General features: G+C 39.4%; 10 protein-coding genes and 1 non-coding gene across 11 annotated transcripts; 4 read left to right on the top strand and 7 right to left on the bottom strand.

Moving 5' to 3' along the window:
- Positions 1-289: 289 nt before the first annotated feature.
- On the bottom strand, positions 290-3,625 carry PRP22 (DEAH-box ATP-dependent RNA helicase PRP22; the record flags this gene model as incomplete). Its single annotated transcript, XM_018133438.1, has 1 exon — positions 290-3,625. The coding sequence occupies one exon, from the start codon at positions 3,623-3,625 to the stop codon at positions 290-292; it is 3,336 nt and encodes a 1,111-aa protein (XP_017988927.1).
- A 213-nt stretch (positions 3,626-3,838) lies between these two features.
- PRE1 (proteasome core particle subunit beta 4) lies at positions 3,839-4,438 on the bottom strand (the record flags this gene model as incomplete). Its single annotated transcript, XM_018133437.1, has 1 exon — positions 3,839-4,438. The coding sequence occupies one exon, from the start codon at positions 4,436-4,438 to the stop codon at positions 3,839-3,841; it is 600 nt and encodes a 199-aa protein (XP_017988926.1).
- Positions 4,439-4,720: 282 nt separating this feature from the next.
- On the bottom strand, positions 4,721-6,031 carry PRI1 (DNA primase subunit PRI1; the record flags this gene model as incomplete). Its single annotated transcript, XM_018133436.1, has 1 exon — positions 4,721-6,031. One exon carries the CDS (start codon positions 6,029-6,031, stop codon positions 4,721-4,723), a length of 1,311 nt encoding a protein of 436 aa, XP_017988925.1.
- A 156-nt stretch (positions 6,032-6,187) lies between these two features.
- On the bottom strand, positions 6,188-8,413 carry EGH1 (hydrolase; the record flags this gene model as incomplete). Its single annotated transcript, XM_018133435.1, has 1 exon — positions 6,188-8,413. One exon carries the CDS (start codon positions 8,411-8,413, stop codon positions 6,188-6,190), a length of 2,226 nt encoding a protein of 741 aa, XP_017988924.1.
- Positions 8,414-8,552: 139 nt separating this feature from the next.
- On the bottom strand, positions 8,553-8,624 carry AW171_hschr63924. The gene has a single exon. It is a non-coding gene; the product is annotated as a tRNA-Glu (tRNA).
- A 333-nt stretch (positions 8,625-8,957) lies between these two features.
- Positions 8,958-10,649, bottom strand: MDM38 (ribosome-binding protein MDM38; the record flags this gene model as incomplete). Its single annotated transcript, XM_018133434.1, has 1 exon — positions 8,958-10,649. One exon carries the CDS (start codon positions 10,647-10,649, stop codon positions 8,958-8,960), a length of 1,692 nt encoding a protein of 563 aa, XP_017988923.1.
- A 302-nt stretch (positions 10,650-10,951) lies between these two features.
- Positions 10,952-11,590, top strand: VLD1 (Vld1p; the record flags this gene model as incomplete). Its single annotated transcript, XM_018133433.1, has 1 exon — positions 10,952-11,590. The coding sequence occupies one exon, from the start codon at positions 10,952-10,954 to the stop codon at positions 11,588-11,590; it is 639 nt and encodes a 212-aa protein (XP_017988922.1).
- A 122-nt stretch (positions 11,591-11,712) lies between these two features.
- On the top strand, positions 11,713-12,210 carry RPR2 (ribonuclease P protein subunit RPR2; the record flags this gene model as incomplete). The annotated part of the gene is made up of 1 exon (XM_018133432.1): positions 11,713-12,210. The coding sequence occupies one exon, from the start codon at positions 11,713-11,715 to the stop codon at positions 12,208-12,210; it is 498 nt and encodes a 165-aa protein (XP_017988921.1).
- Positions 12,211-12,366: 156 nt separating this feature from the next.
- MIM1 (Mim1p) lies at positions 12,367-12,858 on the bottom strand (the record flags this gene model as incomplete). The annotated part of the gene is made up of 1 exon (XM_018133431.1): positions 12,367-12,858. One exon carries the CDS (start codon positions 12,856-12,858, stop codon positions 12,367-12,369), a length of 492 nt encoding a protein of 163 aa, XP_017988920.1.
- A 288-nt stretch (positions 12,859-13,146) lies between these two features.
- On the top strand, positions 13,147-13,992 carry PRE6 (proteasome core particle subunit alpha 4; the record flags this gene model as incomplete). Its single annotated transcript, XM_018133430.1, has 2 exons — positions 13,147-13,181; positions 13,272-13,992. 2 exons carry the CDS (start codon positions 13,147-13,149, stop codon positions 13,990-13,992), a joined length of 756 nt encoding a protein of 251 aa, XP_017988919.1.
- A 617-nt stretch (positions 13,993-14,609) lies between these two features.
- Positions 14,610-17,126, top strand: AW171_hschr63918 (uncharacterized protein; the record flags this gene model as incomplete). Its single annotated transcript, XM_018133429.1, has 1 exon — positions 14,610-17,126. The coding sequence occupies one exon, from the start codon at positions 14,610-14,612 to the stop codon at positions 17,124-17,126; it is 2,517 nt and encodes an 838-aa protein (XP_017988918.1).
- Between the last annotated feature and the right edge of the window lie 118 nt (positions 17,127-17,244).

The following is a 17,244-nucleotide window of genomic DNA, read 5'->3' as shown; positions in this document are numbered from 1 at the left end:
ATGGTCAGATATCTCAACTTGCACACCAAAATCAGCGACACTTTATCAAATATATCTATTGGTCCCGGATTCAGACTAAATTATAGCCTTCTTTTAATTCTTCTATTGAAAACATGAAAGTTGTAAGTGAAGTATTTCTGGATTTTGAGTTTTATTTAGTGTACAGTACCTATATTAAATAAACTAGACTCCCAATAATCGTAAGGAAAAGTCCATCTAACATACATATAAAAGGATAACCTATTAATGACTTGAAGATTACTTATTATATTACTAATTTCATTTAAATTTATCTTTTTATTCCTAATGCCCTTTCCTTAGACTGTCTAATAGAACTCAATCTCCAAGAGTCCTGGTCCTTGGAAAATCTATTATGTAGTGGTATGATTTTGGCTTTTTTCTTAGAATCACTGTCTGCATCAGCAACTTTATAATAATGGGGCGCAGTCTCAGTTAGCCATTGAGGATCAATGACAGTTGCATTCGACATATATTCTCTTGTAGTTAATACAAGACTGTGATATATTAAATAGTCATATTCTTTTCCAAACAAAGAGCTTGACGGATGGATACTGACCGATGTACCATCTACTATTCTTTTGTACCCAGCAGTTATATCTCTTTTAACAGCATTTCTAAAAAACCCAAATACCAATGATTTTCTTATTAGATCCAACTGGTTGTGACAACTTACAACCGGTAAGCCTAGTTTCTTGAAAATTAGCTGTAATTGGTTCTTAACGTCTCTAGCCCGCTTCATATGGCGCTCATGAAGGAAATTCTCAATGCAAAAAGTTTTACTATAATTATTGTCCTGCCAACGCTTGTAAACGTTCAATAATGTTAAATGATCTCCGTAAGGGTGATGGAATCTAGCCTTCCGGGTATCGGCTTCTTGTTGTTTTTCTTTGGGCCTGTAGAATACATTTTGAACAGACAACATCGAAATAATAGTCAGAATTTCATCAGAACAATTATTTCCAACCGCAGCAATTAACGCTCGAGAGAGCGAAGGTTCCATAGGAAATTGTGACATCTGTTTGCCTAGTGTAGTTAGATATCCATCATCATCCAAAGCCTGTAAATTATATAACGCTTCCAATGCTTGGGCCATCGAGGATTTCGACGGTGGGTCCATAAATTCAAAGTTTAACAAGTCATTAATTCCCATTGCCTTTAACATCAAAATTGTATGCTCAAGATTCATACGCTGTATCTCTGGGACAGAATTTGGCATCATTTCATTATTAAAGGCAGCTTCAGTGTATAAACGGAAACACTTACCAGGGCCTGTTCTTCCTGCTCTTCCCTTACGTTGATTGGCTTGGGCCTGTGAAATGGGCGATATAATAAGCTGTTCCATACCGGCTCTAGGATTATATGTGTTTACTTTTGCAAACCCAGGATCAACAACATAATAAACTCCATCAATAGTGATCGAAGTTTCTGCAATATTAGTAGCAAAGATAACCTTCCGAGTCCCCTCGGGTGTGGGTTCAAAAATTTTGGATTGTATCTCGCTCGGCAGTGCCGAATACACAGGAAGTAAAACCAGTTGTTGGACCGCATCTCCTAATGTCTTGATCCTCTCATATAATATTTCACAACAAGTGTCAATCTCCTCTTGGCCAGTCAGAAATACTAATATATCCCCTGGATCCTCATTAATATGTATTTCCATAACCGTGTCCAAAGCACTTTCGATATAATCCATTTGGGGAGTTTCAGCATATTTCACATCTACAGGGAATGTTCTCCCAGGAATTTTGACTATTGGGCAGTCGTTGAAATATCTGGAAAACTTGCCCGCATCCAATGTCGCTGATGTTACAATAACCTTCAAATCAGGTCTCTTCATTGCTGCCTTTTTCAGTAATGCAAATAATACATCTGTGGCAACAGTACGTTCATGGGCTTCATCTAGTAATATTACAGAATATCTAGACATTAAAGGATCCAGTAGCGCCTCTATTTGAAGCATACCATCTGTCATATACTTAATCTTCGTCCTAGGCGAGGTCTCATCTTCAAATCTGATTGTATACCCAACTTCCTGCCCCAGATCACAGTCCATTTCTTCAGCTACTCTTTTGGCGACCGAAACTGCAGCAACACGACGTGGTTGTGTACATCCTATGATACCATTAACTGTGAAGCCTTCTTCGTACAAATATTGTGTCAACTGTGTTGTTTTACCTGAACCGGTTTCACCAACAATTACAACAAATTGTTTGGCTGAAATAACATTTACTAATTCTTGTCTCAAGGAAAATATTGGGAGGCTTTCCCTTTGCTGTTTCATTGGCAGATTCACCCTTTTGCCGTATGTAATATTTTCTTTCATTCTATTCCTTTCCCATGCAGTAGTAGCAAGCTGCTTGTCAGTAAATTCCTTTTCTGGAGCCAGTATAGGATCATCCAAATTCCTTTGGCGTCTAAGCTCCGCTTCAGCTTCCTTTTTCTTCTTAATCTTAATCTTTCTGTGCTCCAGCAATGTATGCGATCCATTAAGAGATACATTAGCCATCGATCCCTTGGGAACTTTGGCAATCGTTGGCATTTCGGGCCTTTTGAATTGATCAACTTGTCCCACTAAAAATTTTGGCTCAAATTTGGTATTAAGTTCCACTGAAATAACTTCTTCTGCAACAGGAATCCGTTTCTTAGACTGAGTCTCCCGTGAATTGTCATGTTGCTCCCGCATTTCCTCTTGTAGCTCAGGGAAGTCATCTATGGATGCAACACCACTTTGAATCGATTGCATGATCTCCCATCTTTCTGCAGAAGTAAGCTTCCGAGTTTGACGATCTCTCGTAAGTGGTTTACTAAATTGTTCAACTACTTCTTTCCCCGTTTGCTGGTCAACCGCCTTCATGCTTAATGATATTTTCCCATTAGACTGAATTTTCACTACTTTCACAAAGATTGTTTGACCAATTTGTACAACATCTTTTGGCGATGAAACTCTCTCCATGCTCATTTCAGATATATGTACTAATCCATCACAATTCCGTTCCATAACTCCTAGTATTCTTGCAAAACACCCGAAAGTAGTAATTGTTTTGACTTTAGCTGAGTATATTTTCCCTTTAATAGGGGCTGGATCTGATGCCGGAAGCTGGTATTTGTCGGTTTTGATATCATCCCATGTAGGTTTGGTGTCCGGAAGTGTAAGGGCAGTAATCTCCCTCTGCGGTTCTTCTTTCCTAAGGGCTTTACTAGGCTTCAGGAGCCTGAATATCTTAAATATACAACTAGAGCTCATACCACATTCCATTTCCTCCATAGCTGCATGGAATGCAGTCAGAGAGTCATTCTTAGAACATATTTCATCAATAAAATCAACAACAACAGGATCTAGTGGACCTAACTCTTCGTTAAGTAATTTTGAAACCTTAGCTTTGGCTTCTTCATGAGCAGTACATTTTTTATCATCTTTTCGCGCAGTGATGATGTTGAAAAGAGTCCTAATTTTTGGCTCAGGAATATTAACGTCTAGCTCTTCGATTCGTTTAATAAAGTCATCGATGGTATTACATTTTCCACAAATTTCAAGCACAAAATCTGCCACAACTTCGTCATCTATGCCTATGATTGCTAAGATTTCCTTCCTGATAGTTTGCATATGGGAACAATACTTGGAGTTTCCATTTAATGCTGGAGTTAATTGTTTAAACGCTGATTATTCTTTAGCTACTTTATTTAAAATCAATGTTTATTGTCTAAATAAGTCACGTGATGCTGTTGCACTACAATAGTCAATATGGAGCTGAAGTATAAGTAATGCACTTCGGTATTGTACTGTACAGTTTTTTATTTATTTTTTACATTCATTACGTTAAGCTCCTGATGGAAAGTCGTCAATTACTCTAACTCCATTCTTATCAACAACCTTAACCATTACACCTTTGAAATCGATTGGCATTCTGCGTTCCAATTCTTCGACACAAAGCTTCAACAAATCCAGACCTTCTTCAGTAGTCATGTCTGGCCTATAGTGGTGATCCAAAAGCGAAAAGGTATAAAATCCAGCGTAACCATGTGCAGCATATGGCAATTCAACTTTCACTCCTAAATAGTCAATTTGATACAGTTCAGGCTTCTCTTTTCTTAAATCATAACCACCAACCAATACATTCACTTGGAATGGTTTTCTAGACCTTAATGACTTAGCCAGTTCATTTCTGACAAAACTTGCTTGCGCCTGCGGTGATAATTCATAGTTTTCTCTTATGATATATAGCTGCATGTTTGCCTGAATATATTCAGCAAATTGCACTGAGTCACCAGACTCGCCACTAAATGATAGCAAGCAGTGTGGAGATAATTGAAGTGCTTTATCATCTGTTGCTTTTATAACACTTATACCTTTAGTTACTGCCTTCGAAGATGCTAAAATCACAGAGTCTTGTACCCTAATACCGAGAATAATATCCATTGTATAATTCTTATGTGAAATTGAAACTAATGAGTTAGATTAGAGTACTGCTACCACTGATATAGCTTCGATGCAGTGGTTGACACGATTTAGGCATTAAGTATCTGTATCTATATTTGCCACCCAGAGAATCAAATGTTACAGAATACGAACACGATAACCCGTGGTTACCCGGTTTAATGTATAATATACAATAGCCCATACATATTTAGATTAACTATTTAAACAGGATAAACTGGCTTGCTAAAAGGTCCCTTGGATTTTATATGCCTATAGCTATGCTTAGAAGTCCATATTTTCATCATTTCCGTCTTCACGTTCACGTTTACGGAAGCTGATCTCTGTTTTCATAACCGCCGAAACGTGAGAATTAAATATTGATATAAATGGCTTCAACGATGTTTCATCAGCGTTGTTTCCATTCTGCTCCATTTCGCGCTGTAATGTTATTAGTTTGGGAGCATCTGAAGGCGTGAAGTTCTCTGAGATCGGAACACAAACATTACCTGTGGAAGGATGTATGCAAAATGGAGCTTTCAGCAAATGAATTGTTTGTTTCGTCACTTCTATATCTAGTTTTGGGTATAAAACTGTGAGTATAAGATCTTCTTTAGATTCCTTTAATCTAGTAATGTAATCTTGCCTCTTTGCCTGTTTGTTCTGGGCTAAAGCAAGTTGATCAATATCTTTCCACTTCGTTTCACTGGATCTTCCGGGGTTTTCAGTCCAGTACTTCTTTAAGGCCTCGCTGAGAAGCTTATCATGTAATGCAGGAAGAATAGTCTGGAAAGCGACGGTATCTTTTTGCCATGGGTCCTGTTCACGTAAAATAAAAGCGGTAAAATGCGGCTTCAGGATTTCGAGTGATCTTGAAAGATGTGGATGGTACGGTCTAATGAAATTCATCTTCTTCTCTAAGTTCCTATCCTTGATAACATTCATATAGTCTAGCATACCCCGTCTCTGGGAATCTGTTAGTACCCGGGCTCGTTTATCACTTATCCAGCAGTGCGCACCACGTCTTCCCGAAAACACCCAAATGAAATCTTGAAATCCGAAATCTTCTTCAAAGGAAGTATTCATAACCTTAATCGCCAGGGATATGAATTTCCAACACTTTTCGCACACATGAGCGCCTGAGCAGCATGTTCTGAAAGCATCGTAGTCATCCATATCAATATCGAAAACCAATTCTTTTTCAATTGGTTTCATCTCAGTTTTTAACACTGAGTCTCGATCACGAGGTGGCTTGTTATACACAGCACCTATTTCAAACCTATCAGGATTGCCCTTCTGAATTTGCTGCTTGAATTCCTGGACTGTATTAAATGAATTGTATCTTTTATACGCACCAGATCTAAACGCCATTGCAAACTCACGATTAATCATATCCCTTTGCGGTTTGGGGTAATGATTAAGCCATTGAAAAACGACTTTGAATGGATACAAATATTGGTAGTAGTACTGCATATCTGATGAACTAGGACCAGAGCTTGCAGCCGCTGAACTCGGCGGTGACATAGATGAAGCAGATTCAACCACTGGTGGAGTTGATTCCATTGCTTTCGAAGAATTCTCCGCAAAAGAAGGCATATTTTGCAAATTTATCTGTTTTTAGGAATTAATTATCTCGATTAACGTGCAGCTTGAACGCTTGACTATTATATATAACATTTTACTGTGAAAGAGGCATCGCCAAGTCATTTACGCGTTAAAGAGCGTTGTTCGTATTTTATGATATATGTAATACTACATCAATGTGCATCCTGTTGAATCGATCTGCGATGAATTCATCTCATCGGTTTTCAATTCTACTTGTAAGGTCTGGTTTCCTCCCTTACTATGGTACCATCTTATCGATTGATTTTCTACATCACTAACAACATGGCCGGATGATACTTTGACCTCACTAGATTCGATAGGGAAATGATAATAGGACAAAAATACCGTAGTGAATCCTTCAATATCATCACGAGCTTGAATTTCTAGTTTATAACGTGACTGTTCTAGATTGAACTCAGCATTAACAAATTTGCCATGTATTTTAGTTGGAAAAGGTCTCAGAATTGCATCTAATGCGCGAAACCCGCTGTAATCGAATATCTTTGCCGCATCCTCCTCGTGGTTTTTATCTTCTGAGCCCGCAGTTGATACCGTTGAGCACGAGAACGATGCAGAAGGGTCACCATTAGCTTTGAATATAATCTTTTTGGGCTCGCTAACAGCAACTTCGGAATTCCAAATTGAAAAGTTCTCCTGGTTCCAGTTGTCGCCCCACTTATGGCTATTATTGGGATTATAGCACCATAAAGAATATGACATGTTGTTGCTCTCTAAAGCAAACCCCAATGCATCGTTGGCGCGAACTTCAGAGGTGAACCTTTCCGTTCTAACGCCCTTCTTTTCCTCCATATTGTAAGGCATACCTATTTCAGTAAAGAATATGGGAACATGATCTCCAAGAAAGGCCCTACCTTCGGACTTCATCTCTCTTAATTGCCTTCGGAAGCATTTCCTTGTATTTGTCTCACCAAAAACGATACCAAAAATGGGATGGCTGTACCTGTCCCGCATATATCCAAAAGTATCAATGTTGAACTTCCTGTTCCATGAATTGAACATTAAGGACATGCCATCGTAAAAATGGCAAGCATATACTGTCTTGTTGTCTATTAAGTGGCTACCTCTTAGGAACGGTGGCTCTTTTAGGACTGGCGGTTCAAGAAACAATAACGCCTTATCATCAATCTCTCTGAACATCTTCCTAAATTTAGCGAAAAACTCAATGAAATAGTGGTTAGTGAAGTACTTGATACTAAGGGGTTCACCAGTCCTAGGAGACTTGCTAAAATACTCCGGATTTAAAAGTACCGGCTTGTGTTTTTCGTCAAATCCCCACACACCATGCGCCTTCCATATACAACCTGGTAGCCATGCTGGGTCCCTAACCCAGTTATATTTTTTGTCAAGTTCATGGCGTTCACTCTCAGTGAGCCAGGCCTTCACGCCCTTAGGGTCTACCAATGTCCTGCCAACTCTTTTGGCACCGAAAATAGTAATATCGTAAATATCAACATTACAGGCTATACCCTCGCCTAGTAGAAAACTTTGGTAGGATGTGGGGGTAGTACCCTTCTTTAGGCTCCTATCTTTTGAAAATTCATCCAAGTTTAGCACATTGAGGTAGCCAAAATGAGGTTCATTCAAAGTTTCCAAGCCAATAACAACATTTTCTTCGAACAAATCAGGAGCATTTTCTTTAATATATGAATAAAATGTCATTACAGCCTTTAAAAACTTATCCTGAAGGTAATCTTGGATATTTACACCGTTTATTATGCACTTTGGAGCAAAATCCTTCCCACCATAAAATAAAGTGAACATTGTCTGACAAGCCAATCGAAAGTAATTGGTAGACCAGATCATTTTAGGGTAAACAAACAATTCAGATTTGCTCTCAGGATCAATATAGTAATTATGCAAGATTGCCGCCTCCGTCGCTTGGAATCCTTTTGGTTGGAATCCCGCACAGTATAAGGTCCATAATGGGGCACCAGAACCACCAGAAAATCTTGACCAAACATCTTGATGAGGATCTAAGTAGACATAAATTCCCCCAACTTTTTGTATTATTTTTAATACTCGTACTGTGAAGTCCATATAGTCTTTGTCATACACGCCAGGGCCGCCATGTTCAATAGCCTCCCAAGTGAAACAACTTCTAATGCAGTTATAGCCGAGTAATTTTAATCTAGTAATATGGGCCTCAATATCTTCTGAGCTCAACGAATCATCTACAAAAGAAACTTGTTCAGCTTCATCCCAAAAGTCATCTTCGATCGGTGCATTCGTTGGTAGATAGGGAAACTGTGGGAACTTGTTATTAAAAGTCAAGTTAACTCCCCGTAATTGAATTTGGTTACCATCGCCATCTATAAACTCACCATCAGGCGAGATACTTATACACTCTAGCATCCGGATTACCCGCTTACCCTAACGCAGCTAACTGAGGAACTGGTTTAATGCATTTGATTTGCACGCGGACCAATCGCAATTCAATACCTACAACCGTTAATTACAAAAATAAAAAATTTAATGCCGAAACACTCTAATACTCCGATACCGGGAGTCGAACCCGGGTCTCCACGGTGAAAGCGTGGTGTGATAGCCGTTACACTATATCGGATGAGCTATACGAAAGCAACTCTTTCTTATTTCATACACTCGCAGAAGTTACACGTGAGCATTTTTTGTTTTAACTTAGAACTGAATGTTTAATTATATTTCTGAAATTGTCAATTACGGCTGTCTAATAGATCTTGGTTCTGCATTCTAACATTCGACATCCTTAGGATTACTTTAATGTACATTTAAACATTTATATTAAAGCGCTCCCATTAGGCCTAAAACCAGTTATAAACATCCTTAAAATTTCATAAATAATATTAATATAAACCAGGATACCTAATTTATATAACTATACACAAATATTTAATGAAAAGAATTTACGGAAATAAGTTCATTTAGCTTTTTCCTTTTCCTTTGTTATTTCCTTTTCTTTCGGTGGCTCTTTGTTCGATTTGGAATCTTCAGGTTCATCTTCCTCCAAGGAAATGTTATCGTCGACAACAGTATTAGGTGCTCTTAGCTTCGCTTCTTCCTCTTCCTTTCTAATCAATTCTTCTTGTTCCTTTAGCACCTTCAACTTCAATTCGTTGTCATCAGTTGCTTGTATCTCTTCCTCTTCTCTTTCAGTTTGTTTCTCTGGCTTGGGTTCTATCTTACCGTGACTAGTTTCTGTATCGACTGAAGAAGGTTGCATTTTGGTCTTCACTTCCGGCGCCTTCAGTACCGGTTCTTCCTTTGCTTTTTCTTGTGGAGTTTCCTTTTGTTCTTCGACCACTTTATTTGCGGCTTCGTCCTTCAATGAATCCTTCTGTTCTTTAGAACTTGAAACTTCTAGCTTAGCCACATTATATACTGGATCAGGAATAGAACCTAAGACTTGTAGTATAGCGTCAAAGTAGAAATCCATCAAATCCTTGTGTCGTTTATCACCCAATCCAACAACAGCTTGAGGATTCTGCTTACTTGCAGAGCCATCAATCATTCCACCATATGTATAGGCACTAGAAAGTATCATCAATACACTTGGAATTCTTTGCCTTAGTCTCATATTCAACCATACGTTCATATAGTCGATCAATTGCTGTTTAGGAACACCAAATGTCTTCATACCTCTCAATATTGCAGCCTGGTATAATTCTTCCGTCGTCAGCGATTCCACACCTTCATAATCTAAAACCTTATCATCATCCATGATTGTCTTTAGACTGCGACGAATCTGATATCTCAACATCGCGTCAGTACCAAAAGGACGTAGTGACATATACTTAGCCATTGCAACCAGCTGAGGGCGCGAGAGGTTATCCAAAACAGAATCATTTTTAAACATCCTGGTAACGGAAGCAATTTCATCATGGGTAAATACACTCACTGCACCATCTTTAGGAGAGTTTAATTTCTTGAAAAATGCGAGGAATTTTTTCTTCTTTTCACTACTTTCTAAGGTATTGTAGCTGATTAAAGAGGACTCTTCTAGAGTCTCATGCAACAGATCTGAGGTCTTTTGGCGAGTATCAGCCAGAAGTTGTACCTTTTTTTGCTTATCCTTGCCCGATTCATACGTTGACGGTAACATATTAGGGAACAGCTTTAAAGCTACAGGAAGTAAGAGCTCTGCAAATGGGATAATAATAAATGCGGAGAATGGCACTAAACGGAAAATATCACCCATGGTTCTTTTGAGCTGAATTTTTTCACGTCTAGAGAGCTCATACCCCTTCGCAAACTTTATAAGCAACTTCATCGAAATTTTCAGTTCATATCCTAACAATTTGGTTCCATTAACGTAATGCTTCACTTCATGCTTAATCTTTGCCCACAAGGCTTCTTTAGATTTCTTAGCTGGTACAGGGATGACTGGCGGCTTTTCATCCTTTAATTCCTCTTTATCCTGTTCTATGAAGTGGCCAGGTCTCTTGTAATCACTATAGGACCGCCTGATTGTCATTGAGGACAATGCAAAATTTCTAACATTTCCAAAGTTATAATGGCCAATTTTAGCGTAGTAATGAGGCCTTGTTCCCACATTAGCCCCTTTTAGCAATAACAACCGCAGTAGTCCACTATATCTTGGATTCAAAGACATTGCTTTTCTCTATACCTCAAAGCTGATGGTAAACATAAATAAATAGGAGGTAGTAACACTTCAACAATCTAAAACCAATTGAAAATAGACCTTACTTTAATATTTAAACAAGGGGCAGAGAGTTAGTTCATCTTCATAACGTCCCGCGACAAATTGTCGAAAAACTGGTCACCATTTAATACCTTATCACGTGAATGAAATTACCCGGACTTATTGTAAGGAACAGCCGTCATTTTATTCATAAAGGTTACATTCATTTAATCAGACTTATACCGCCTACTAGGGCCAAGCAAGATACAGAAATGAGGGAGGGTGAGGTGTTTGCAAAGCAGATATTAATGCTAACATATACGATCATATACATCAGATTTGTAAGGGATAAGTCCATCCTCAATGGCATCCTCCCACTTTTGCTAATATCACTGGCGAAATTTGCAAATAACGTAGAGTATACATATTTTGATGTTGAGACACCCCAGGATACCGAATTGACTCTAAAAGAGCTATTAGGAAAGACACTACATGTGTTACATTTGTTAATTATTTTTCAGAGCATATACACTATACTTTACCATAGTTTCCTAAATTTGGAAACAGACGTTTGTCGCTACAATTATGGATATTTGTTTACTGATCTTCTAGGGGAGTTTGACTGTGAAAGAAGAGGAAGGACAATGCTATTTGTTCTTGACTTTGTGTTGTTAACGTGTGAGCTCCAGGTTACGACGGACTGTTTAACTCGTTTGAAAAATGGCAACCATGTAAAAATTGAATTGCTACCTGTTGAACGTTACGGGATATTTTCAATTTTAAGGGCAAAAACTACAGGGCTAAATGCAACCGAATGGGAGTTGACCGTTTATTCACCATTGCGTAGGCTTGGGCGGGACCTTAGCAGTAGTCGCACAATAGGGGAAATTGACTACGGGAGTGTACGTTAGGTAGGGTAACGTTATTAGTACCGGACAAAATCTAATACAATCTGTTTCTTTATATGCTGTAGATGATAAAGCATAAACCACATCTAAATTCAGAGGCGGAGGGATTCATATCACACTGAAATATGGGCAAATCAAGTTCTAAGAGGAATCAGGGTCAGCAGCATCAAAGCATTAACGAAGAGGGAATTTTGCTTATACCGCCTCCAAAAAGTGTCTCTTCTAAAGAGCATTTGCAACGCATTAACTACTTATTCCAATTATCTGCATTTCATACAATATCGCATGACAAAGACCCAAAACAGGAGTTGTCTAGTGCATACATGAAGAATTTGGATTTGATTCAGAAGAAGGTTAATTTATCTATGACGCCTGCCATGAAGCGTAGTATATGTAAAGCGTGTCTCCGCTTACAGGTACCGACCAGGACAATGAAAGTTTTTGTTGAGAATCAATCAAGACAAGGACGAAAAAATCCAAATGGAGATGTTTTGGTGTATAGCTGCAGGTGCGGTAAATCAAAACGTTTTCCGATTGGCAAGGACAGAACCTACAGATGCTATACCGAAAGGGAAGGTAATCTGTTGGAATTAGAGAATCGCCAGCACCAGCATTCAAAGTAATTGATTCTATAGTCATGTGTATCCATTCATTTCTGTATATGATAATTTACATTTATATCAATGTAACTTGAAAACAGTGCTAAAGCTAATCCACATTGTCATCATATTACTTTGAGCAGTATAAGCCCCAAGTTTACGTAAACTATTTCAAAAGAACTATAAAAATCCATCTGAGTTAGGGTGATCGATGTCAAGTCCATCTTGCTGCTGTTGCTGCTGATCTGTCTTGAGCTCTTCGTTCATCTCAAACAACTTCCTCGTCTCTGGATAAATTCTATATCCGCTATTGCGCTCCCTATTAAACCACGTGAACTTCCAACTTATTTCATGAGCAAGTAATTCCCCAAAACCAAGCATTAGCCCATTTAAGAACGGTACTAACAAATTTATAGAACAAGAACCAACAAACGACAGCAATTTGCTAAAATTCACACCCGATGAGGGTGCTATCATTATATGATTTGGGGAAGAGCCAGATAAATTTGATGATGATTCTAAAATAGATGCTTCTAAGCCTTCTACACCTTGTTCGGTTGTAGAACTGTTTTTTCCTTCATGCCGCCCATCCAATTCAGCATCGCCTAAACTATGAGAAAGAACAGTGGCATGCACCTCCTCATGAATATCTCCCAAGATTTCTTCGGCCATAATTAACAGACTGAGTAGTGATATAATAGCTCAATACCATACAAACAACTAATAATAAGGAATGGTTTCCTTATTTGCCGTGGCTTAATTGTTTTCTCAAGAGGTTCCGGGCCCAAGGCTACGACTACCACGTTTCTCACCCTAAACGGCAACGTATATAATGATTTATAACATGAAATCTGACTAGACTATTTCTTGCAACGGTTTGCCACCTTCGAACAGCTAGTAAACAGGTTTTGAATCACAAGTTTTGCACCGAAATATAGTTAAAATCCAGGTTCTACGATCATGAGTGGTTATGACAGGGCGCTATCTATTTTCTCGTATGTTACTTACAACCGAATATTGTAATTGGGAGCTTTGGTTCCCTTTAGGGCGTAAACCCAGTTTTACTAACAATGCATCCCTAACAGACCTAATGGCCATATTTTTCAGGTTGAATACGCTTTGGAAGCTGTAAAGAGGGGTACATGTACAGTGGGCGTAAAAGGTACCGAATGTGTTGTGTTGGGATGCGAGCGTAGATCAACACTAAAACTTCAAGATCCACGTATAACCCCATCCAAGGTATCCAAGATCGACAATCATGTTATATTATCATTTGCAGGTCTCAATGCGGACTCGCGGATTCTAATTGAAAAGGCTCGTGTCGAAGCCCAATCACATAGGCTTACCTTGGAGGATCCAGTAACAGTAGAGTACATGACGCGTTACATAGCTGGAGTACAGCAAAAGTACACCCAATCGGGTGGTGTCAGACCGTTCGGTGTATCGACGCTGATTGCTGGGTTCGACCCAAGGGATAATAGTCCTAAACTATATCAAACCGAACCCAGTGGTATATATTCTGCCTGGTCGGCGCAGGCAATAGGAAGAAATTCCAAGACTGTAAGGGAGTTTTTAGAAAAAAATTACTTGAAGCAAAACCCCCCCAGTTCCGAGCAGGACTGCGTAAAGCTGACCGTCAAGGCTCTGCTCGAGGTTGTTCAGACAGGCGCGAAAAACATTGAAGTCACGGTTGTAAAGCCAAATTCTGAAATCCTCACACTAACCACAGATCAAATTACCACATACGTTCAAGAAATAGAACAGGAAAAACAACAAGAGTTCGAGAAGAAGAAGCAGGGCGAATAAATACCTATCGGTGTATAGTTACCGTTTTCATGTAGACTAGCCTACTAGCAATTAAATCAAATTATCTCTGACAATATCACCCGTTACTCGTTACCCGGTATAGGCTATTATTATACTGTTAACTTTCCCTAAAGTGATTAGATATTGGTGTATAACAAAGGTACTATTATTAGACTATAATCTAGAGGCTAACGTGTCAGTAAATCATAGATCATAAGATCCCTGACCGATATGTCCTTGGCATAGTTTACCCCTAGAAGGTTTGCTTCTCACCGAAAAAAAAGAAAATAAGATCTATGACAGCTCTCTTACTTTTTTATTTTTTATTTTATTTTATTTATTCTGATTTTTTATTTATTTTTTTTTCTTGGTTATATTATAATACACTTTCTAAGACGACTTTGTTTATTAGAGATCACATTTTTTACTTTATAATAGCAACGAATTATTGAGGAAGCTTACTGCAATTAAAGTTTGTTGGCGTGGAGTATTGTTTACTCTGTTTGTTAGGCAGCGAGGTCATCGCGTATTTGCTTTTTAAAAAGTTGATAATAGACGGTTATTAGAGCGGAATAATTATAAGAAGGCGTATTACAATTGATTAGATATATTGAGATATGAGTAACGTTCTTCAGGACATTAAGGAGGAGGAAGTCGCGGAATATGTTCAAGGGATGAGCGAGGGGGTTGAACAGAAGAAACGATCGCCTGCGGCGATCGGTGGGACTTCTCAGCCACTTACATCAACGTTTGGAGGAAGTTTAGTTCACGGAACAGGGTTACAAGAGCAAGAAGAAAGACTACCAGTTGAAGAAATGAGTGATGGACAGCATGAGCTTGATTTAGACTTGAAGCTGGAAAAGGTAGTCTCTCAAGATTCGGTGAAGCGGCATGCTGACGTTTTGTTGTCGCAGCCACTGAGCGAGGAAGAATCCAGCGTAATACATAGAAGCGGGGAGGAGGTACTGTTACCTCCACTTCCTGATATCAACGCTAATGTCGGGTCAGTCTTTGTGCCCGAAGCCGAAGAGCCGGAGGAGAATATCGAAGAACTTCATCAGGGTTTGGGTCTTGGCAGTACGACTGGAGGCCTTCTACGCATTAATACCGATACCCTTATAGATGGAACGCATCTTGTGGAGCCTATGCCGCTACATTCGAGGGCGTTTGCAGATTCAGAGCCACCATCGATGATAGCAGCAGAGTCGCTGGCAGCTGATCCGGATACTTCTTTTGATCTTTCAAAGGCGCTCGAGATTCCTAACCACGACCATAACAATGGAAATGTATCAACAGTGCTGCCTAATGGAGAGCTGGAGAACTCTTCAAATTTAGGTTCCTCGCATCCGATTTCACCTCTCGTTTCAGTACCAATGACTACGCTGAAACGTAAAATATCGTTCACTTTCAACAGCAACTCAAACTCTGGGGGAGAAAATGCAACTTTATCACCTCCATTGACACATTCACAACCGCAGCCACAGGACACGCAGTTACCGCAGAGAAGTTCCAAATCAATATCCAGCAACAGCCGGTCCGATTCATTTTCCGGTGGTCGAACTAGTAGGAGTAGCTCTAATGCAGCGCATACAGTGCTATTACCATCTTACAATGCTACTCTGGATAAGTCTGCCGAACCGCACCATTTTAGTATTTCACAGGAGCTTCCAAGAAGCCCGGCAAGAAAAATTAGTAATGGAAGCCATAATAGTGCATTGTCTGTTCTGAATGGAAATATTAACGGCAATGGAAATATCAACCATAATAACAATTCTAGTGGTAACAGCAGTGGGAGCCATAGCAGCAGTAGTAGTGGTAATGTATTAGGGAATAACAGTCATAATAGCATGGGAACATTTACAAGCGCGGGCGTAACTACCTCGGCAGAGGAATCCTTTTTCAAACCCCACTGTTGGCTTTTTACAAACAAGAGAAGTAAAATTGGTATATCAGGGAATTATCACGGAGACCTGTCAAATGACTTCTCGACAGTCATGTCATCCTCGCTATCAAACAAAAAGACACCGCTTTTAGCTCGTGCTTCTAGCGTGATCCTACGAAAAACGTCTTTTGTTAAAGAAAATAACACTAACCCGTCTTCTGCATCCAGCCCACCGCCCCTAGGACGACTAAACGATTTCAGATCGTTGAGCGAATACACAGCGTCTGATAAACTTCCGCGGAAATCACCATTAGCCCGTAGTAAACTCTCTAGAAAGTCCTCATTGTCCCCTCATCCAGCTATCACGCCTTTTGAAAGCACTGATCTGACATCAGTGTCCACAAGGACATCTTCTGCTGGTTCTCTCCTTTCTCCTGTTAGTTCATTTACTGCCCCATCATTTGGTAGTAAAGTAAGAAGAGGCTTTTCGAGGATAATAAGCGGTGGATATTCAAAACGTGTACCTTCTAGACGGACAGCATCAGAAGTGAAGCAAACAACACAATACCCATTTCTGGAAGCGTGTGCGGACAATAACGATCAGAACTCTTTCGAGAATGGTAACTCTAATGGGTCACCTAACTCACAAGGTCATGAGCATAGACTTTCAATTGACAGCACGTCGATATCTCAGACTTCACTTTACCGTACAAAATCTGATCGCTTCGTTGGTGGTAATGGAAATAGTAACAAAGGTCAACCTTTTATTCCTAAAAGGCAAAATACCCAGGCGACTCTAGGATCTGTTCTATCACCAACTCAGTACCGTCAGAGAAGCTACAGCAGCATCAAAAACAGCATGCAGTCTACATCCTCAGATGACATTCAAATCACGGTAGATGTTGAGGAAATTATGAACAGGTTACCAACAATAACTATCACCGAAGATTTTGGCGCCAAAAATACAACTCCAGTTCAGACGCAGTCGAACATCTGGTGCGATAGGGCCTACGAAGCACGTGGTGAAAGCGCGAACACAACAGAGAAGATGTCACTGCAGGAATATGTCGCTATCCTAATCAACCAGCAAATGATTGAAGACGAAAGGTTCTCACTCTTGGAGAAATCATTTGCCAAGGGCGGCTGGTGTTCCCGGGATGATTTGCTAAACCTTAGACGCAAACGGGTCCTTATTAATAAGAAATGGGCGGAGAGGATTTCGTATTACCAGGGCAAAATGGAGGCTTCATAGTGTATACATACAAATTACAATTTTTAATATCAGTTGGTGTTGAAGTTGTAAGCCATTTGCACGACTTACTTTAGTCACTCACCACTTGCCAATTCTAGCATTATATAGTTTTAAAGTT

Source organism: Eremothecium sinecaudum, chromosome VI (genome assembly GCF_001548555.1).
Source record: "Eremothecium sinecaudum strain ATCC 58844 chromosome VI, complete sequence".
Classification (NCBI taxonomy): Eukaryota; Fungi; Ascomycota; class Saccharomycetes; order Saccharomycetales; family Saccharomycetaceae; genus Eremothecium; species Eremothecium sinecaudum.
Note: the sequence above shows the minus strand (reverse complement) of the source record. Positions and strands in the feature narration are given on the sequence as shown.